General features: G+C 46.9%; 1 protein-coding gene across 9 annotated transcripts in view; it reads left to right on the top strand.

Moving 5' to 3' along the window:
• Positions 1 to 22,543, top strand: part of TENM4 (teneurin transmembrane protein 4) — a 733,541-nt gene that overhangs the window by 573,929 nt on the left and 137,069 nt on the right. For all 9 annotated transcript variants that reach the window (XM_055320381.1, XM_055320386.1, XM_055320385.1 and 6 more), the window contains 3 exons: positions 7,401 to 7,502; positions 10,181 to 10,375; positions 16,762 to 16,962. In XM_055320381.1, coding sequence (XP_055176356.1) covers positions 7,401 to 7,502; positions 10,181 to 10,375; positions 16,762 to 16,962 — 498 coding nt within the window. The remainder of the gene's footprint in view (positions 1 to 7,400; positions 7,503 to 10,180; positions 10,376 to 16,761; positions 16,963 to 22,543) is intronic.

The following is a 22,543-nucleotide window of genomic DNA, read 5'->3' as shown; positions in this document are numbered from 1 at the left end:
GACCCTAAGAGAGGAAGGGATCTGGCCAATGTCCTGTAACGGGCTGGTGGCAAGAGTAGAACTAAAACCCAGGTTGCTTGATACAGTCCAGACATGTTCCCTCACACGTGACTCATAGAAGATAAGATTTCAGGTTTACAAGCTTCTCATTAATGCCCCTGCAGTATCTCGGCCAGTCATCAATTTGAATGCAGCCAGTGACTAAAAATGTATGATCTTCCAGGTCACCCAGTCCATTCATTTTGTCATTCAGCCAACAGACTTTCGCTTAAGACCTGCTATGTGCCAAAAAGGGCACTGTTTACTAAAGAATCAGAAATGAATGACACATTTCCTGCCCTCAAGAAGTTTATAGTATATGGACAGATCCATACACATCAAGAGAATACAATCCAACAAAGTAAATAGTATCCTGCTCTGACTCTTAAAAATTCTTTCTTCTTTGGAATTAAGTCAGTTTCCCAAGGACAGCGGTCCTTACTTATTAGATCTAATCAACTTAATTTAGGACCACAAAAGTCCACTCCTTATCTTACATAATAGCTCCTCAGATATTTTTAGACAGAGGTCAGTACCCCCGAGTAAGCTAAATTCTTGATTCCTTCAGGATTTTTTTTTTTTTGAGAGAGGGTCAGAGGGGGAGGGAGTGCAGTGTGGGAGGGGGCAGAGGAAGAAGGAGAGAGAGATTCTGAAGCAGTCTCCATGCCTAGCACCTAGCACAGAACCTGACATGGGGCTCGATCCCACAACTTTTGAGATTACGACCTGAGCCAAGATCAAAATCAGATACTTAACTGACGGAGCCACCCAGGAACTCTTTTTTCAAAATGTGTGTTCACATCCTCTTATCCTTCTCTTCTTACTGTCCAGTGAACATGCTCAAGTTCCTCTGATTCATTTCTTAAATGTGGCTCCTGGATGTGAACTACTGAACTCCAAATAGGGTATGAGAGGACAATACAGAGTTACACTTCTTATCAGTCTCTTTATTTTAGACATTGCACATCGAAACTACAGGGCAAGGAAACAGTAGCTTTGTTGGCCACCAGGCATTCTCTGGAGTCCAACTTCTGTGCCATGCATCACACCCTCTTTCCTTCATTCCCACCCCCCTCCACCTTGTATTCCTGCTCAGTTTCTCCACACAATAACTATTACTGAGCACTTGCTTTGTGTGTAGCATACACCAGATTTTTGGAGAATCAGACTTAATGCTTGTCTTCAAAGAGCTCCTAGTCTTATTGGTGAAATTCTGTTTGCCCCCAAATAAATAATTAATAACCAAAATGTAATACAATCAAGGGAACAATCATTTTTCCTAGATCCCCTCCTTAGAGCTTCTCCTAATAGTGGTTGGCAAACTTCTGGGTATGATTGAAAACAGATCTCCCAGTTCAAATACCAATGCAGAACTGGCTTTAAGCCCAGGCTGTCAGGGGCTCTGTCAAATTTTTGTCATTGCATTGACCTAGACTGTTACAGACTGGAGGCCTTTGAATCCCATCATCTGCGCAGAGAGCTGGGGTACCTACAGGGACTGGTATCTCACAGGCCATGGAACTGCTTTCCAGGACCTGGCACCCTCCCAGTGCCAATCTAAAGTGCAGAGAGAGAAAAGTTCTTTCAGATGTTGGCATAAATCCACCTGTGTTTGGACTTCTGGGAGACAACAGGTTTAATTTGTTTTGATAGTGCTCTTTCCCAGGAGGAAATGTACTCAAACACCCTGCCTTCTTCACATTCAGCATACTGCTTGTTTGCTTTCCTGTTTTACCATGGGGAGTTTCTGTGTGCTTTATGTGTATATATGTGTGTGTGTTTACCCCCAAAAGCCCACATGGCCTTATTTGGATTCATTAGACCAAGTTAGTATGTTGCCTTGGTTCACAAATGAAAGGCATATGGTCATATATGCCTTCCTTAAAACCAAGATTCCAACTCTGCCAAGACCTGAACAAACCTCTTTATATGTGCAGTGTTACACTCTTAGCTCTTCAAAATGACTCTCTTAGGTGGGTGCTATTATTAACCCCATTTCACAGATAGGGAAACCAGTATTTAGATGACTTGTCATGAGGCACATAGCTGGCGGGAGGCATCCTGGCTCCAGAGCCCATACTCTGGTTCAGGCTATATGCCACAAACTTCGGCTTCTTTGACTTGAGAAAGAACTTGCTTCACCTAGCAAGTTCTTGCTTCACCTAGATTTGCCCTTTTCGCTGTGTGACCTTGAGAAAGTGACTTCAGCTTGCAATCTCCAGCTGACAACTGTAAATGTATGAAATGAAGGCAAAGGTGCCTACTTCTCATAATTGTTGTGAAGAATAAATACAACTAAATGGTATACCTTTCACGTTTCCATTTGAGGGAAGGAGAAGGTGTCTATTAGAGTCTTCTCTCAACCTTGAGCTGCTGGAGAATTAAACCCCAGCTATGGCATCTAGTTTGTCTTCCTCTCTTTTCCTCATTGCCAATAACAAACCCAATCCCCTCTCAGGATCAAAGAAGATGTAACAGATGTACCCTAAAGTATGCATTTCACTAGCTGCCTTCAAGGTAATATACATCCAGTCGTGTGATTGGCAGTCCCTGAGCCCAAGTTCCTTCCTCTTGCATGAAGCATTACCATCCATCCTACAGAGAAGCCAAAAGGAAGCACCAGAGAGTGGGTCTCTGCTGCGCAGTAGGTAGACCTTGGTTCCTCAATCGGCTGCTCCTCTGCTGCTCTGAAAGAGTTACTGACATCCACATTTACAACTTAAAGAGCGACAAGGGAAGCAGTGGAAAGAGTTGCCTCTATTGGCTGGGATGCATCAGGAGCGAGAGCTAGAGGAGGCGCTGGGAGGTAGGGATCTATGCTGGATGAGTGGAGAAGAGAGATGGAAAATGACTAGTGAGCTCTGGCCTCACTCACAGCTGATTCCTTCTGTCCTTGGTGCTAGAATCCATCAGCAGGCTTCCATGACCACGGAGGTGTACCTGCCCAGACCAGGGCATGAAGCAGGTGCACTCACATCATGGTGAGCCAGTAAAGGAGAAGAGCCTCCTTTCCTCTTCTAGTGTGAGCGCCCCTGTGAAACAGTAGTTCTCTCCTCCGGGCAGGATTTCCTCTGTGATCTCTCCTGGTTTCCTACAAAGTGAGGCTTTGGGATTTCAAAAAAGAAAAGCAAAAGGTAAAAGGAAGGATGTATTTATCAATTGTGATCCTTTCTCACCTTGACACAGTGATGCTGGTGATGTGTGTCTGGGAAAGGGTAGCGAGCAGACACAATAAGGCACCGTAACGGGTTCACTGAGGCATCGGTGATTTCCTCGTCTCCTCTAGGAAGAAGCATTGTCTTCTCCTTCTGCAGATACCCCTTTGTATGTCGAACGATATTTTGTACCACATCCAGAGAACACGCCCACTCCCAACACATATCCAGAGAATGAGCTAAGGAAACATTTAAGCTCTGCATTACAATATTGACGGAAGGAAAAACAAGTTCCTGAAAATTAAATCTCCTAGCAGGACCCACTGTTGTGATAGAGAACAAAAGCTAGGGCAAGAGCCCCACCCCCACCCCCGCCACTCATTCACCAACATACCATATACCTGATTATGAAAATCAGTAATTCATAGGCAGCTGAAACCGCTCAGGTCTGAGCAGTCTAAAGATACACCTTCTGCTAAATGAAGGCAGCTGCAGTCTGAAAGACAGCAGAGCAGGAAGGAACGATAGGGGGAAGAAATTCACCAAACACTAATTGGAAACATAACATTTAGGCAATAAAGTTCACACTTCTCCCAAGTCACTAAGTGTCACTTCTGCACTAGCATTTAGTATAGAGATACCTGGTTAGTCAGAGACTCATTATCCATGCGGTCCCAAGTGGACCCCAAGTACTTGAAAGCCTTCCAAAGGGAAGGAAAACTATAGACATAAACATTTCATCCAGAAGAAATATTCTCTAAATGTCTTCCTTCTACTTCCTTGTTGCTATCATAAAATTATTCCATGTCTCCTAAACCAACAGCCTTCTCTGACACCAACAGCCTGGGGCAAGTTTTGAAGCAAACAGGCTGCTAGTCTGTCACATTTAGCAAACAATACTACACCCAGTCACAGAAAATGTATTTTCCTCACTGTTTCACTGGTGAAGGCTTTTTTGGCAGATGATTAACAGGTTTGTATCTTGCATACATCATAAATCAAAATCTAGACAGTGTGTAACACTTATCTGCAATTGATCCATTGATCCTGTTAAAAATGCAACTGGTAACTATGGTAATTTATTAAGAGACATATTTTATACCCTTGGGTTGGAGAAGGACTGAACCAGAGAGTTTTAGATCTGGGTGAAATCTCTGAGATCATCTGGTTGAATGCTCTCGGTGATAGCAGCAATGTAGACTACATGTAGACTTTCATAGAATGAGGAGGGACAAAGTCCTGGGATTAATTTAGCCTGTTTAAGAAGTCAGGAAGGCTTGTCAGAGGAGGTGACATTTGAGCTGGATTTGAAAGGACGAGAAGTTGCCATGCAGGGAACCAAAGGAGGAGCAAGTGCAAAAATGAGGAAACAGGTGCAGGAAGATTAGTTGACAAGGCCAAGGTCCCACAGCCATGCAGTAGCAGAACAGGACCTGGCAGCCAGGCCTCCTGCCTCGGCCCTCTACCCCTTCTGCAGTGCTGCAGGTGGACCCCGCCCTCCCCAACTGGACCAACAGCCAATAGCTTAAAGTGAAAATAATCTTGCCTTAAACTTCACTCAAGGTTCTTAAAAAAAAAAAAAAAAAAAGTAGATTCCACTCCCAGTGTGGAGCCCAATGCAGGGCTTGAACTCATGGCCCCAAGATCAAGACCTGAACTGAGATTAAGAGTCAGATGCTTAACCAACTGAACCACCCAGGGGACCCTCAAAATTCTTATTTTACAAATCATATTCAGAATGAAACCTCCGAAGGCGTTCTCTATAAAGACACTTATGACTTAAAGGCAGTAGGAACATGGATTCTTCAGGCAAAGCCCGTGGAGAGCAGAGGCGCTCAGAGCGCTGGCTGGTGAGCCCTGCTCTGCCGAGACCCTGACTGCTTAGCGCTGTGTTGAGAGCACCTGCTGGCTTGGACCCTCTTGTCTTAACTCTATATTAACGGAAAGCGCAGTTCTTGTTAGCAGAGGGACAACATGGAGTGAGTAGAATCTCCCATCCTTTCACAAAAGGAACCACACAAGAGTTTGAACTCTTGAACTCTTTTTAAGTAGTTTCCAAGTTAATAATGGCAGATGGTGGGGAAAGGACTCTAGGGAAATGCACGACGCTGTGAATTCCTCACTACCCCTCCGTCTTTTCCCTTATCCATCCATACCCAAGCCATTCCTCAAGCCCACCTTCTCTGAGAAGCCTTTTCTCTACTGGTTTTGTCCCATATCAGCTGCCACTGCATCGGCCATAAGTGCTTTGTTGCTTTTAAGGCTCAGTGCCCTTCCTTGTCTGGACACCTTTTTAGTACAACTGCTCAATTAATTGTAGACTCAAAAAACTTTAGAACAGGAAGCAGTCCTAGGGATCATCTCTGCCATTACCTTCATTTCACATCTGAAGGAGGTAAGGCTCAGAGAGGGGCAGGAAGTTGCTTTAGGCAACCCCCACCCCAGCATGATACTAGAAGAAGGGGCCCCAGAACCAGATCTCTTGACCTCCAGGCAAAGCTTCTTCCACGCCCTGTGCTGATGCCTGGGTGACAGCTGTCATCTCATTCTCCCAATGAGTCTGCACGTTTCCTGTGGGCAAGACTCATGTCGTAGATGGTAATATCTCATTTAGCAGAGACCTTAGTCTTGGTTTCATGACTTGTGGTTGGGAGCTAAGACAGCAGGTTGAATCCTTAACTGTCCCACCTTACTCACCCTGCCTCTGCTTTCAATTCTGACTCTGTTAACTCACTCCGAGACCTTGGGTGAGTCACTGCCCTTCCTCTGGGTCTCTATTTCCCTCACTATTAAGTGAGAAAGCATTAGGCTAGCCTCCTGGCTCCCTTTCAGCCTTGAGAGCCTAAGAATTTTCTGCCTTACACCTGGGTCCTTTGCTGTCTTCAGGACTGGCCTCACTGTGCCATAGATCTAGCACCTTGTTCCTTCTCCAGGCTTCTGCTGTGGAATGAGCTCCTTCAGGGCCCAGATAGTACAGTATCACTGAAGAAGATCAGTCCTGGGGTCCTGGGTTCAAATCCTGCCTCCAGGACTCATGTCTTAGTGGTTCTCAGCAGGCTACTTCATCCTTCTCTGAACCTCCTCTTTTTTTCTTTTTCTTTTTAAAACAGGAATAACAATGCACACTTGCAGATCTTTGTTGACAGTGAAGTGAGATAAACTTTGTGGAAGCACATGATACAAAGAAAGAATTCAGTATATAGTGGCTTCTTTCCTTTATTCCACATCCAGCATTATTGAGAAACAGGCTGTTCCAAATAAACAAATTTTCCAGATAACATGTTTACTACCGGAATCTACAAAACATTGACTTTTGTTTTTTATTTTTTGTTTTGTTGTTGTTTTGTTTGGTTGGTTTTTTGTTTTGTTTTGGCTAAAGTCTTTCTTAAATGAACTCTGCATTTCCTTGTGGGGTCACACAGAATATACCAAAAGTAATAGGAAGAGTCTCAGAAAATCACATCCCTGCAAAAGATGGGCATGACTGCCTATTCCGGGGGTGCAGGGACGCAAAGGGAATGTGAAAGAAAACTCCTGTGCCATTTGAAAGAGCTTGGATTTTTTCATCTTAGTAAATGGGGAGCCATCGAAGCAGGAGAATGACAAGATGGAATCTGTTTCGAAAGACATCACTCAGACTCATTGCTGGGCGGTGACAAATCAGGGTGGAGAGAATGAGAGGAGGCAGGAGGCCAACCTCCAGGCCGTTGGGTTAGCCCTGGTGGGCTATGGTGGGCAAAAAACTGGAGCTGGGAGAAGAGAGGTCTGCAAATGGCTAGTAGCTGTATGAGAAAAAACAAGTTAATGGAATATCAGCCCATTATGAGAAAAACGTAAAGTGCAGAAGAGTGCAAAGAAGACCATAAGACTCGCCTGATAACCCAGCCTCCACAGATAAGCACTGTTAACAGCTTATATAGTTTCCCCCCAGTGTTTTTAGGTGAAGAATTTCTAATGCATTTGTAGATACAAATTTGATATACAAAAACTTGGTTCAGGCAGACGTTTTCCAGAACACATCTCTTAGTGTCAACAGAGATGCAGGAAGAGTAAAAATAACATAATTTTTAACTCTATTGGTTCCTTTCAGTGACTAGGCCAGAAGAGCTGGAATGTGCGGGCCCTGGTTAATCTGAAGTTGGATTCCTGGGCCTTCTGGTGGGTAAAGATTTCTTTTCAACTCTCCTCCTCTCTCTCCTCCCCCAGAGTCAGTGGATAACTGTCCCAGCAACTGCTATGGCAACGGGGACTGCATCTCTGGGACCTGCCACTGCTTCCTGGGCTTCCTGGGCCCCGACTGTGGCAGAGGTAAGACCTGTGCCTATGTATGTGTGATCCCCACTTCCCCTGCCCCATGCATCACTCATGTCCCAGCTCTCTACTCAGAGAGCGCCGGACCTCTCAGGCTACCTCCTGGCTCCCATGAGAAGGGACCCCAGAGCCATTCTTTAGAAGCCCCAAGAGGTGGGGGAGTGTCTGCCAGTGGAGCCATGGCTGTATCAGCCCCATTGTCCACAAGGGCATGACCCAGGAGGTCAGGAGGTTACAGGGACAGCCACGGTGAACCTCGTGTCTGTTGTAGGAGCAGGGGAAGTGGCAGTGGCAGTTCTTTTAAAAAGTTGGCTTCCCTTTTGAGGAGTGCTTAGCCTTTGCCAAGTGCTTTTGGTGGTTTTTTTATTGAGGGGGAGGTGGTATTGTTTTGTTTTAAGATCTTATTTATTTGTTTATTTATTTGAGAGAAACAGTGAGTCAATGAGAGAGCACAAGCAGGAGGAGTGGCAGAGGGAGAAAGAGAAGCAGGCTCCTCAGTGAGCAAGGAGCCCAATATGAGGCTCCCTCCCAGAACCCCGGGATCACAACCTGAGCCAAAGACAGACGCTTAACCAACTTAGCCACCCAGGCACCCCTCTTTTCGTTTTGTTTCTTTTTTTTAAGATTTAATTTATTCATTCATGAGAGACACAGAGAGGCAGAGACACAGGCAGAGGGAGAAGCAGGCTCCATACAGGGTGCCTGACATGGGACTCGATCCCAGGTCTCCAGGATCACACCCTGGGCTGAAGGCGATGCTAAACCACTGAGCCACCCAGGCTGCCCCCTCTTTTTGTTTTTTGATCATTGAAGTATAATTGACTTCAATGGGGTACGGTGAGCAAAATGAGCCAAGGGGCTTCGCCATTCACTTCACAGGTGTGGTCTCTCTGGCCTTGGAGCAAGGCCTGCATTACGCTCCACTATTGCCATGATCTTTGCTGAGACCACCAAGGGTGGGGTTTGAGAGGGCAGGCTGCTTTGCTCTACACAGGACCCTAATGTTGCCTCATATTTGGGCACAGACAGCACAAACGATAGCCTCTCCTGAGATGGCTTAAAGGCTACCCTTGCGGTACCCTGTGCATTCGGCCTTCATTTCTGTCCTTGGAGGAGTTAACAGGGCAAAGGCCAAGGGAGCTTTGTAGTCCTGAGGCTCTGGCACTCCACTTGGGAAACTGAAATGGCCCCTCCCTTTGGTCTTCCCACCTCTTCACTCATTCAGTAAGTATTTGCTTAGTGCCCTTTAGGACTCATTCCTGAGCTAGGGGTTAGGGTTAGAGCACTGAGCAAGGCCAAGGCCCAGTCTGGTGGCGAGACCCAACAAGTACGTAGATGATGACTAAGCAGTCATTAGCAAGTGGAACACGCTGCAGCAAGGTTGAATTCAGGCAGCTCTCATCAGAGTAGAAGAGAGAGGCTATCTTAGCTCGGACATGATGAGGGCTAGGAAAGGCTCCCTGGATGGGGTGACACTGGAATCCAGACCCGACACTTGAATTACTGTTCATCAGTGGAAGGCGGGGATGGTTTTTCAGAGTGCCGAGCAAACGCCATGATCTGATACTGTTTGGGGGATTCTGCTTGTTTTTCCTATTGTGGAAGAGAGTCAGTGTGAGACAGCAGAGCTGCAGCCCTAGGGAGCCACAGTGATTACCTGCTGAGTGCCTTCAAAAGGAAAGAAGTCAGGTGGGGGCCCGGGAAGGTGGTGCAGAGAAAAGAGATAAGTCATTCCTTCTCACAAGAATTACTGTCTCATCCCATACACACTTAAACTTGAGAGTCGTGTATAAAACAGCCTTACTGTATCTCGGTAAGGCTGGTAGCTACTTGCGGCACAATGCAATATAATTTATTTTTATATAGTGTCCTTCATGCAGATGACCACAAAACACTTTATGCTACGGCACAGAATGGAAAGTTAATACTTTAAAGAGCCAGGTTGGGCTCAGCTATTCTCTTACGAGGGCAGTAGTGCATGGAGCTCGAGTAGAACCTGAAATGTAAGAAAAAGCCGAGATTCGCTGGGTTAGAGAGACAGTAGGTGGTGCTGCAGATGGGGTACGGTGAGCAAAATGGAATGCCGTTAGGAGAGTGCTGGAGGAGAGATGGGGGCAGGCAAAAGGCCCACCCGTCGTCTTTTCCAATAAGACCAAGGAACAGATGGAAGCTTCCTGCATAAGGGTCCTGGCCCCTGCCGTGCTGCACCCGTTAGTATGAGGGGAACAGAGGAAAGCAGCCTTTAGTGGGCACTAGATCCACCAGGCCCTGCACTGCACACCCTAGCCTACAATTCCAGATGTGCTTAAACTGGAATGAAGGGACGCCTCGGTGGCTCAGCGGTTGAGCATCTGCCTTTGGCTCAGGTCGTGATCCCGGGGTCCTGGGATTGAGTCCTGCATCAGGCTTTCTTCAGGGAGCCTGCTTCTCCCTCTGCCTGTGTCTCTGCCTCCCTCTGTATGTGTCTGTCATGAATAAATAAATAAAATCTTTTAAAAAATAAACTGAAATGAAGTACAGCAAGAGACACAGACGGATGGATACACATGGGTATTGTGGCAAAGCACTTGAGGCTCTTGGTCTAGCCTGTAGGCCAAAGGGAGAAAGAGACAAAGGCAAGTGGGATGTGCTAGGCATTCATTCATGCCAGACTTCTCCATGCTCCATCTCCGCAGCCTCCTGCCCCGTACTCTGTAGCGGAAATGGCCAGTACATGAAGGGCCGATGCCTGTGCCACAGCGGATGGAAGGGCGCCGAGTGTGATGTGCCCACCAGCCAGTGCATCGACGTGGCCTGCAGCAACCATGGCACCTGCATCATGGGCACGTGCATCTGCAACCCCGGCTATAAGGGCGAGAGCTGTGAGGAAGGTAGGACGCTGGCGGGCAGCTCCAGCAGCCGGCTCTGGGACGGGCCTGCTCTCAGCTGCCAGGAGTGCCTCCAGGAAGCCAGTGGAAGCTCCACCCGGAGCCAGCCACCCAGCAGCAGCAATCATTAACAGAAGAGGCCAGGCAAATTGGGATTCCTAGTTGGTGAAGGAAAGAGAAGCGTCATACAGGGAGTACTTACTGTCTACAGGGTCTCTGTCCTAGAAGCCTTAGATCATTTCACCTCAAACCCAGTAGGGTGAGGTAATTATCTCGGTTTTATTTTAGGGGAACTTGGACTCAGAGAGTCAGATGACCTGCCCAGGGTCATACAGCTTGAGGCATCAGAGCTGGGGCTGAGCCCACTGTTTCTGGTCCCACAGCCCAGGATCTTTCTCTTGTCTCTTCGTTCATATGCTCTCCATGTCTCAAGTATGAGTCTGTTACAGACCCTCACACTCTGCCTTCTGTTAGCACAGGGGTGTGTATGTGTGTGAATGTGTATGTATAGCCCATAGGTGCTTGTGAGTGTGTCTCTCTCCTTCATAAAGTAAACTATGTCTGTCTAGTGGAGGCTAGAAAGTGAGCTGCCACTTTAGCAGCATGCCAGTTCTTTCCTAGGCAATCTAACCTGGTGAGGTAAGTGAGCATTTCTGTGGCCTGAGGATAGGCAGTGGTGAGCCTGTGATCATGGAGCTGACCAGTGGTGGCCCATGGTCATAGAGCTGACCAGTGACACAGCCAGGGTTATGGAGCTGACCGTAGCAGGACCACAGTCATGGAGCTGACCAGCGGCGGGCCCATGTATATGGAGCTGACCATGGCAGGGCCATGAGCATGTAGGTAACTAGTGGCAGGGCCAAGGTCATGGAGCTGATCAGTGGCAGGCCCATGGACATGGAGCTGACCAGTGGTGGGCCTATGGTCATGGAGCTGACCAGTGGCAGGGCCAGGGTAATAGAGCTGACCAGTGGCATGTCTATGGACATGGAGCTGACCAGTGACACAGCCAGGGTCACGGACCTCACCAGTGTCAGGCCTGTGGTCATGGAGTTAACCAGCGGCACGCTGGTGGTCATGGAGCTAGCTAACAGCAGGAATGGGACCCAACCCAAGTCTTCTTACCTCAGAACCCTTTCTTGCCTGCATGGGATTTGTCGATGAATGAGGTCTTGTTCACAAGCAATATCGAGTGGCTTTTAAGAGTGCATTCTCTGGGTCAGATGTAGGTTTGAGTCCTTGTTGTACCACTAATAGCCTCACTTCCCTCATCAATAAAATGGGAATTCCTTCCTCCAAGGGCCATCATAAGGATTGAATTAAATGACCCATGTAAAGTGCTTAGCTCAGTGTCTGACACATAATAAATGCCCCATAAATGTTAGGTCTTATATTATTAGTATTATTCTGGGGACAATTGAAGCGCATTTCCTGTTTCACTCCACTCATTTTATCCAATGTCTTTGGAAACAGGTGGATATGGCTGTTGAAACTGGAAGACAATGCTAATAGGCTTCCCTCCCACTCCCTACCATCTAGGGCATGGGAGTCTTCGCGGTGGATGGAAGAGGCTCCAAGGAGAGCTAGCCTTCTAACCCATTTGGGATTTAACACTTAGGCCCCTCTCAAGGTATCATTTCTCTAAAAAAATGAAAGAAAAAGGAGAGGCAATATAACGGGCCCACTTTAAAAGAGTGGGGAACAGGAAGGGATTAGCCTCTGAGAAGCAGCGCCTCTCGGAGACAGGCTGCCAGTAAACCCCAAGTGCGCCTGGAGGTTCTGATTCAGACCTATTAACTTCAAGGGGGATTACTTTGGGCTGAGAGAAGAGAAGCGCCAGTCTCCAGAAGAAAGGAACTCGGCTTTGTGACCTTCACATCTGTGCTCCCTTTCATTTTAGTCAGTTGAGGCGAAGACTCTGAGAAGAAGACAAAGACAAAAAGAAGATTCTTCTGGAAACAATGGGGCCATGCCACCCCAAACCCTACGGTGTCATGTGGGCAGGGAAGGGTACCTTGTCCCTTCTGCACAGCGCCCCAGCAGGCAGGGTTACTTACAAAGGGGGGGGGGAGTTGTTTAGCGCACTGATTTACGTTATCTGCTTGAAAAGCAATGTTTTTGCTGCTCTTTTCTGAGGAGAGCCATCTGGTACTGATTCCTCTTATTATTTCTGTTTCCCTGGTGAAGCGTCATTGCATAGTCCTTGTGTTTGTAAGGGGGCTTCTTAGGGCCTTCCCCACTCCTCTCTCTCCCCCTCCCTCAGCTCTATTCTGAAGGGTTTCACCATGTTTATAAAATATCAGCTAACAAGCTTGGGTTTTTTCCCCTTTCTCTCCCTTTTCTTCTTCTGAAGTTTATTGCCCCATATTTTTTGAAAGCCTGAACTGTGCCAACAGGACGCTTGGAGGGAGTTCGGAGAGGGACAGAAGAGAACACCTTCTACCTTTTGCAGAGCAAAGCGACACTGTGTTTTGGTCCTGAAGAGCATCTCAAGAGCTTGTGTGGCCACTGAGGCAGGGAACAGTTTTGGGAAAGAGTTATGTTTGCAGCTTGGCCATGCGGATCTCCTCAGTTTGTCAGTGAGCTAAGCTTCTGCAAGATATCTTGGCTTGGGCAGCCCGGGTGTGGCTCGGCAGTATAGTGCTGCCTTCGGCCCAGGGTGTGATCCTGGAGACCCGGGATCGAGTCCCACGTCGGGCTCCCTGCATGGAGCCTGCTTCTCCCTCTGCCTGTGTCTCTTCCTCTCTCTCTCTCTCTCTCTCTCTCTCTCTCTCTCTGTGTGTGTGTGTGTGTGTGTGTGTGCGTGTGTGTGTCTCATGAATAAATAAATAAAATCTTAAAAAAAAAAAAAAAAGAAAGATATCTTGGCTTGAGCGGCCAGCTCTGTAGAGGGAAAAAAGGTAACTGGCCTGTCTTCTAAGCAGAAACTAAGTTAGACGGTCTCTGCGCAGAGTTCAGCCCACTTCCCTGGCAGCTTCTCCCTGACTCCTTTCAGCATAGAACTCTCCCTCCCCCCATAGGGCAGCTGGGTCTCCCCACGTGACCCACGGATCCCAGGGAAAGAAATGTCATTCCTGAAACAGTCTTACTATGCTAGAAAGAAGACAGCTTCCATCCCATCCTGCAGTTCCCGTCAACCCAGAGGCCCCAGAAGTGAGGGCAGATCCAAGGTGACGGAGGAGGACATCTCTAGCAGGGCGTCACGGTGCCCTAGATAACGGCAGGATGAATCGGGTCAGCAGGGACAGCGTCGTCCCTGCAGGAAGCTCCCTCAGCCCGTTGAGCCCAGCTGCCCCCCCTTGAGGTGGGGTCCTCCTTGAGTCTTCCCTCACAATCCATAGCCACGTGGCCAAATGAGCCTTCAGAAGCTTCGGGTGCTGGAGGGGTTCCTGTCCTCAGTCCCTTCTGGTCTTCCTTCCCAGCCCCGCCGTCTTCTGAAAGGTGTGGGATTCACTTTGCTGGTTCCGGGGTCCCTCTCAGACTGATTGTGTCTGAGGAACAGGACTGTGACGCCAAGGGCCTCTTGCTAGACTTGGCACCCCCTCGCCTTGCTCGCTAACAGTGCAGATTTATAGATTCAACCTCGAGGGCGCCTCAGAGACAGCTTCCACCCCAAGCCTGGGCCCAGGCGCTCCCAGCACGGGAAATACTTTTACGGGCCTCAGAACAGGAACTGCTGAGTCGTTTCCTGTCAAGTTGGAAAGCTCTCTGGACCTGGGGAATTATCATAGTAGCCTAATGGGCCAGAATAATCCTTCTGAGGTTCTGAGATATAAGGCCGGTCATGAAGATATATCACTATTATTGTTTTTATTATTTTTAATTACCAGGAACTTCAACGGGTCATGCTTTAACCACTGTTAAGTGGTGTCCAGAGGCTGTGAGAGAAGATTCTTTGCCTTCGTTTGGCTTTATTAATTCTCCATTTTGTTCCATTTCTTTCTTGCTTTGTTTGGCCTTTATTTCTATTTTTTCACCACTTACATCTGTATATATGTATGTGTGTATTTTTGAACCAGTAGGATTACAGAAGAATTAGCAAGAGATGTGTACCAGGAAAAAGTGATTCAAATTTAAATGTCTCCGCTTACCCCTGTGTGATCTTGGGCAAGTTATTTAACCTCTCTGGGCTTTAATTTTCTCACCTGTGAAATAAGGACAGTAAGGGTATCTACCCCGAAGAATCATTGCTAGAGTTAAATGAGACTATGTATATAAATGGTTGGATAGCAAAATATGGCCCAGAAGAGGGACTACATTAATACTACCTGTTACTCTCCTTGTTCCCATGATTCAGTTGTTAACAAGTCTTTGCTCCTGATTTCCAACCTTCAGATTTCTCATTTAGGTCATTAAGTTGAACTCCTTTTCAAAACCCAAAAAGTGAAAGAGCTGTCTTGATAAGCTGGCCCTCAGACAGGAGTCCTGTTCCCAGAATGTGGCCATTTGTATAGTCTCTGTCCCTTTGTGACTATGATTTTAACACACCCAGCCTGGATTTCCCCATATTTTCTGCAAAAGTCAAATATATGGGCTTATAAAATTTAATTACTTGATGAAGTAAAAGCATGTCTGAATTATAAATAAAGTAAGAGCACCTCTGACCAGTTTGCCCAAGTCACACCGCCAAATGTCCTGATAGGATAGAAAAGTAACTTCTTTGCAAGGGTTTATAGCTCAGGTTTATAGCTCACACAGTCCTTTCAAGTCCTCAGTGTCCTCATTAGCAACTGAAAGGTAAATGATTTTGACCCGGGAAGTAGGGAGGAGGTACCCGACTTGGCAGTGGTCACAGAACTAGTGCCTTTTGGCCCGTGACCCTTGAACCTAGGACCTCAGAGATCAGATGCCAAGTTCCATCCTGTGGAGCACAGGGCTTCCTCCTGAGGAAGGAGGGTGACCACACTCTCTGCAGCACTCTCTTTTTTTCCAACTGCTGCATGTTATAGCCCTACCAGGACACCACTTTCCCCTACAATTGCAAGAGGAACAGGAATCCTCTGCCTTCCTGAAATAAAAGATCTCACAACTTTTGGGTAGAGTTGGACTGGCCTTTGCCAACTCTTGTCTTCCTTCTGTGCCTTTTGCACTTTCCGTGTGAACTGGAGCCAGGTTATAAGTTGGCCCTCAGTGCTCTCCTTCTGCTTTCTCTGTGCAGTGCTTTATGAAGATTAGAGGTCTCTTGTTAATTTTGTGCAGCCCTGTAAACAACGCTTTGATTTAAGAAAATCAGCCCTGGTAAAAACAAGTGTTGGCTTTGAAATCAGACAGACCTGCCTTCAGATTCCTCTCTGGCAGGCTTGACTGTATGATCTGGCATAAATTATTTACCTCTCTGAGCCTTAATTTCCTCCTCCGTACTATACTGGGTGATGGAAGAAACTGAATCTGATGATATACGTAAAGCACTTCTTACAGTGCAAGCACAGAGCAGGTAACCCACAATCTTACTCTCCTTTCTCTATCTCTGGGTTAGTCTCTTGACACCACTTTGACCTTGGGCTCCAGGAGCCCTGCTGGGGTTGCTTGGCTGTTTGCTACAACTATCTAGTTTACCCCCTACATGAGGAGAAGCTGTGCAAAGCCACTGCGTATAATTTTGAACAGTCATTGAAATGTCTGCCCTCTGGGAAGTGAGGTTTGAACCTTTGTGTCAATCACAAGAAGTTTAAGAAGGTGATAAAATCTAATTTAATGCAAACTTAAATGCAAAATAAATTCTCTTTTAAATTAAAGAATCCCTTTTTAGTCCCACATTCAAGATGAGACTGTATTATGAAGTGGTAAACAATAATAGTTTATTCAACAAAGATTTCTGGAGTACCTCCTATGCACTGAGCACTGTTCCAGGAGCGGGATGCACAGAGGGAAAAAGATGAAGTCTTGTCCGCTAACTGGTGCAGTTATTACAGATGTAGCAGCCACTGAGTACTACTCTAACACTTGATATATATATATATATATATATATATATATATATATATATATATATATTTTTTTTTTTTAAAGTGGGCTCCACACCCAGCATGGGGCTTGAGCTCACAACATTGAGATCAAGAGTCACATGCTCTACTGACTGAGCCAGCCAGGTGCCCCTTGATATGTATTTCTTATTCCATCACCCCAACAAAGCTAGAAGTAGGAATATGTATGCACATTTTACAGGTAAGGGAACTGGACCTCTGATAGGTCAACAGTCAACTACCTATAGAGCCAGGAACCCGGGGCAACCATTTGTTGATTCTTTCTCTTTACTATGTCAAGTGGCCTCTCCACAGGAAACCTGTGTCCTCTTACCAGCTTGAAGTCCCTCCATACAGAGTGTGTAGTTCACTTACAGAAGCCTCTCCTTTGCCGGTCAGATGCTTACCTCTCTGCTCTGATCACAGTGGACTGCATGGACCCCACCTGTTCAGGCCGTGGTGTCTGCGTGAGAGGCGAGTGCCACTGCTCCGTGGGATGGGGAGGCACCAACTGTGAGACGCCCAGGGCCACGTGTTTGGACCAGTGTTCGGGCCATGGAACCTTCCTCCCAGACACCGGCCTCTGCAGCTGTGACCCAAACTGGACAGGACATGACTGTTCTATTGGTAAGTGTGAGGAGGAAGGCATGATGTAGCTGGAAGAAAGAGCTTTTCACTCTAACATGTTTGCCGTTCATTCCTGTCAGTGATCTGACCCTGTTCTCAGTCATGCAGCGATGGGATTACTCAGATCTCTGAGTGTTTTGCTTCTTCCCCTGAACTCCATCCTTGAACACCTGTACTTTTAGATTGGCAAAAGATTCAGAAATCAATCTTCACATCATTCCTTCCATGTGAGTGCCTTCAAAGTCAAAATATTGTCCTGTAACCATGTAAATTAGAATAATAGATTGAAATCTCATCTTTCATGTTTACAGTAGTCATTCCTAGAGGCAAGGCCATAGGGAACAGTGTACCTAGGTGAGACCTACAGGGATGAGGCTTACAAGACTCACATCCAGGGGCACCTGGGTGGCTGAGTCAGTTAAGCGTCTGACTGTTGATTTCAGCTCAGGTCGTGATCTTAGGGTCATGAGATGGAACCCCACGTCAGACTTCCCTGCTCAGAGAGCCTGCTTGGGCTGCTTGGGATTCTCTCTCTCTCCCTCGCTCTCTCCCTCTCCCCTACCTCTTAAAAAAAAAAAAAAAAAGGACTCAGGTCCCAGCTGTCAAACCCTCTGGTTTCACCCATTCATCAGGATGAAGCCTGAACGCAGCGTAGTATTTAGGGTTCTCTGTGACCTGATCCCCACTTGCCATTCTGGCCAGATTCTCTTTTAGACAGTGAGCTCTACGAGGACAGTGTCTGTTCACTCTGCATGCCCAGGACTCAGCACAGGCCTGGCCCGTGGCAGCTGCATAAATATTGATGAATGGATAATGAATACATGAAAGAACACATAATTGAATCTGTTCTTCATTGTCATGCTCAGTGCATATATAGAAGGCTTACACATATAACATTCAGAGTATAAGCACAATGACACCCTTCTGTTCATAAGCACTTGATGATCTGTAGACCCTCCCCAGGCGAGGGCTAAATGAGAACAGGTGTGAATCACCTAGCACAGTACTGGTATATGGTCGGTGTGTTCACTTCTCAGATCTCATTTCAACAGTGTCCACTGTTTAAATCCACATGAAGACCCTGTGAGAAAGGTATCACCTCTATTTTACAGATGTACATAGTACTTCAATCGATGAATACTTCTGAACACCTGCTATGTACTAGACACTCTTCTAATCAGAGATCCAAAGAGATAAGAAAGTCTCCTTTGTTGAGTTCCACTGAGGGAGGAAGGGAAGGGAGACAGCAAGCACACAAATGAAAAGAAATAAATTGATAAAGAAGCTTAGGCAAATGTGAAAATGTTTACATAATCCCCACCCCAGGACACACAGCTAAAAAGTAGCGACATCTCATCTCCAGCTTTATTTTTTTTTTTTTTACTTAAATCACTTTCTTTACCACACCACACTATTTAAACAAAGTGCGACTCAAATTACCTCATTATTTGGCATGTTATGTTATGATCCTTCTTGTGATCAGGAAAAATGGTCGAGGCCTTTTGGCAAAAATGAGATCTGTGTAGCATTTGTACCTTTGGAGTGCTCTGAACTACCTTGCCCCATCGAAAGGAGAACTGATGTTCAGTTCGCTGTCTAAATTGGACTTTTGTCCTTGTCTGCAAAACTTGTGTTAAGACATGATTGCAAACACAGATGCGCAGGGTCTTAGGAATAATTCTTTTTATATAGCTCTGTTTATAGCAATATAATAAATGGTCCTCTCGAAGCTACACTGGGTTGTATTGTTTGTTATGTGGCCACAAAGCTAATTTATGATCGGCATATAACTGTCCATGCATTGTTAATCCCCGATGAAACTGTACAGCCTTTCATGGAGGCAGGTATAACTTTGGGTGAGATCACTAAGTATTCTTTAGTTGGTCCTGCAAAAGGAGACAGCAGACCCATTGGGAGGGACGTTGAATAGACCATGAGAGCTTGTCTTCCTCAATTCTGCATACACCACTTCCCATAACTGGTGTGAAATTTGTGTGGCCTCATGTGCAACGACAGGGAGCTCCAAGTGATGAGAAGTGTCCCGGAGCCAAACAGACCTTGGTTCAAACATTGGCCCTGCTACATACTAGTTACAACTTTGGGCAAATTCCTTCAGGTCCCTAAGCTGTGAAATGGAGGTGTTAACGGTGCCTACCTTCTGGGGTTATTATTTGGAAAATTATTATGTGGTGAATTATTTAAAATGATATTAAAGAAGCACTTAGCATGCTACTCAGATCACGATACGGGCTCAGTAAATGTTAGCGGTTGTTATGATTATGATTAAAACAGCCCCTGATGAGAGCCCTTGATGTTAATGAAGACATTTCATAGGGTCAAGATGAAATATGGCCTCTCAGGAATGTGGATTATAGTTTTTAAATCTCCAGCCTACAGCTGACTCACAGTGTCATGACTGCCACCAGGCCAGGGATTTCAAAGGTGGCTTCAAAATGACTGCCTCCCCTGGCAACGTAATAGCAATTTGTGTTTGTCGAGTGCTTCACAGCTTACAGAGATATTTCACACAGGTGCATGCACACGATGGTCCCATGGGTGGGGTGACCAGGTATGACATCATCTGAATCCTCCCCTGGGGGGTTCAGGGGGGTCATCAGACTGAGCTAAGGCACACTGGTACCTGAGGAGGCGGCAGCCGAAGTTCCGCCTGGAGCCCCAGGCCTTGCCTGCTTCCCAGCTCTCTGTGTTGCCTCTCCACAGGCCGCTTTCTCCTCAGCTGTCACTTCCCCTCCAGAAGCCTGTCAGAAGGCTAGCGAAAGCACTTGGAAGGTGATTTTCTCTCTCTCCACCCACTCCCTGCCCGCCCCCCCCCCCCATATCGGCAGTACCTGCCTGGGCTCAGTCCCAGCACCTCCATGTGCTAAGTGTATGACCTTGGCAGGGTCCTGGCTTTTCTCCACTTTAGTTTCCTGATCTGGAACCTAGAGATAATAGCATCTTCCTCAAAGGTCATGTGATCATTAAATTATAGGATATATGTTCGCACATAAAATAGTGCCTGGGTGGAGTGAGCAAGCATCTTTCTCCTGCCTCCCTTCCAAGGGCATTTTCACCGAGTGGAAGCTGTTTGAAAACAATTTTGCCACAAAGCTAAGCAAGAGATGCCTTATGGATGCCACTGGATCCCACTGGATCTACTGGATGCCACTGAAGCTGGAACATAGAGACAGTCTCTATGTTCAGGGGGTGAGCTACAAGGTAGTGGGACAGGCACTGGGCTTTGTCACAGAATATCTGCTTCCTGCAAGTAGAATGACTTCTGCAAGTTGCTCAACCTCCTGTCACCTCAATTTCCTTCAAGGTAAAATTACCTGTGAGATTGTTGTAAGGACTCAGTGAGAAAATGTAGGTAAAGTGGTTGACACAGTGCCTGGCATGACTTAGACACCCAGTAAGAGGCAGCTCTCATCTTATGATTTGTGTGTTTTGCTCCTGACATGGCAGAGCTGGCACACACACTGCCCAGGCCAGCAGTGCATCCCCAAGTGCTCCTCACACCATCGGCACTGACTGTGGGTTGTGGGGTCGGCAGAAATCATCACTTGGCCCTCAGGGGAAGGAGGGCCATGTCCTCCGAGATGAAGAGACATCTCACTGTTTGGCCCAGGGAACAGGATTTAATGAAAGTAGCTGAAATCAACATGCCTTGCCCTCAACAACTGGCTTATAATGAAATGTGAGCTAAGGAGTTCCCCAGCACTTTGGTTACGTTTGTGGAAACAGTGAAGTCAGATTTTATATACCTGTTTACTCAGGCCCCTGAGTTCCCAGCAGCTCGGCTTCCAATCTCCTCTCAGAATTTCCTCCTGAAATCTAGCCTCCTTCATGCAATAGTCCTTCCGGAGAAGCAGTGTAAGAGAACTATTGGGACAAATGCCTAAGGCCCAGAAGAGCACAGGCTATATGCCCCACCCCCAGCATACCCGTGTCCTCAGCTCAGGACCCAGTGGGACTTCGTTTTTCCAGTCTTGGGGGGATGGTCATAGTGATGATAGTGGTGGTGATTGTTAGTGCTGTGGTTTTACAGATGCTGAAGAGCTGGAGAAGGAAATGACTTGTCCAAAGTAACTCAGCTAAGCAGTGGGAGAGTGTGAATTAAATCTAGGAGCTTGGGATGCCTGGGTGGCTCAGTGGTTGAGCATCTGCCTTTGGCTCAGGTCGTGATCCTGGGTTCCTGGGATTGAGTCCTGCATCCAGCTCCCCACAGGGAGCCTGCTTCTCCCTCTGCCTATGTCTCTGCTTCTCTCTGTGTGTCTCTCATGGACAAATAAAATCTTTTAAAAACAAAAATAAATCTAGGAGCTCTGTTTCCAAGTCCTCAGCTCTTGCCTCCAGCCCCCTTTCCATCCCTTCCTTATAAGGGTGGAGCATTACTTAGAGCCACCCATTTCTTTGTGCCTACCATGTACCAGCTACTAAACTGAGTGCATTACAACCATTATCTTAGTTAAGGTTCACATCAACCCTGTAAAGAAAGTATTACCAGTTCCCTTTTCTAGAGAAGAAAACTGAAGCTCAGAAAAGTAAAGTCCTTGTCAGCAAGTGGCAGAGTCCAGTTCAAACCAGATATGGCTCCAAGGCCTCTCCCAAGCTCTGTGGTATACTGAGCAATATACCGTAATCGTGCTTCTCTGTGAACTCCATGAGGTCAGGGTCTATGAGTATCCCTAGCACAAGGCCTGACATGGGTTAGGTTCTCGGCGATTATTCAATGAATGACTTACCCAGTGACACATCAAAGAAGAAGCTAAAGGCTCTGCCCAGAAAGATCCCAGCACACTACCAGTCTGATCTGTCCTCTAAAGACCCTCCTCCCCACCCCAGTACACCCCCACACTCCTGTACAGACCCATGTGCGCACACACACACACACACGCATGCACGCACATACACACATGCATGCACACCTTGCAGAGCTAAAACCAAATCCCTGGGCTCCTTGTCACTTTCCAGACCTAGTTCATGTTAGTTTTGTGTGCCATGCCAGCCAACCGGAACCCCTCCTGGACAAAAGTTGGTGTCATTTCACCTCCTGCAAGCCAACTTCCCCCCGGGGAGAGGCCATGGTGGGCTGGATGCCTCATCAGCTTTTGCAGAAAGTGGGTGCACTCGACAGCGCTGCTGAGCAAAATGACTCTCCCCACCAACCCCGAGTGCTTTAGTTGGCTTTTCATCTTCTTGGCTTTGAGTTGCCTTAGAAAAAGGAAGGAACTTAGCCCCTCCTCACGATGAGAAAAGTTTACCTTCTCTTTCAGAGCCTAATGACAATTTCAGGCTCTGTGACACTCTCCGGGATACCACTTCAAATGTGGTCACTTGGATCCACCTTATGCGTCTCTGTTGGCTCTCCTTCAGGTCTTCCTTCACCCTCCACCCCAGCCCAGCAGCCTCAGTCCTCAGCCTCATAAATTCATTCCTCATATCCACTGCTCTGTGAGCTCTCTCCAATCTTGTCTTCCATAAATGCCTGTTATGTTCGAGGGCCCTCTCACGACATTTTATTCCTTTGGGTTGCTGGCTCATAGAAGCAGGACATGGCAGAGATTCCGCCTATAAAATG

The sequence above is a fragment of the Nyctereutes procyonoides genome, unplaced genomic scaffold (genome assembly GCF_905146905.1).
Source record: "Nyctereutes procyonoides isolate TBG_1078 unplaced genomic scaffold, NYPRO_anot_genome, whole genome shotgun sequence".
In the NCBI taxonomy this organism is placed as follows: domain Eukaryota; kingdom Metazoa; phylum Chordata; class Mammalia; order Carnivora; family Canidae; genus Nyctereutes; species Nyctereutes procyonoides.
Note: the sequence above shows the minus strand (reverse complement) of the source record. Positions and strands in the feature narration are given on the sequence as shown.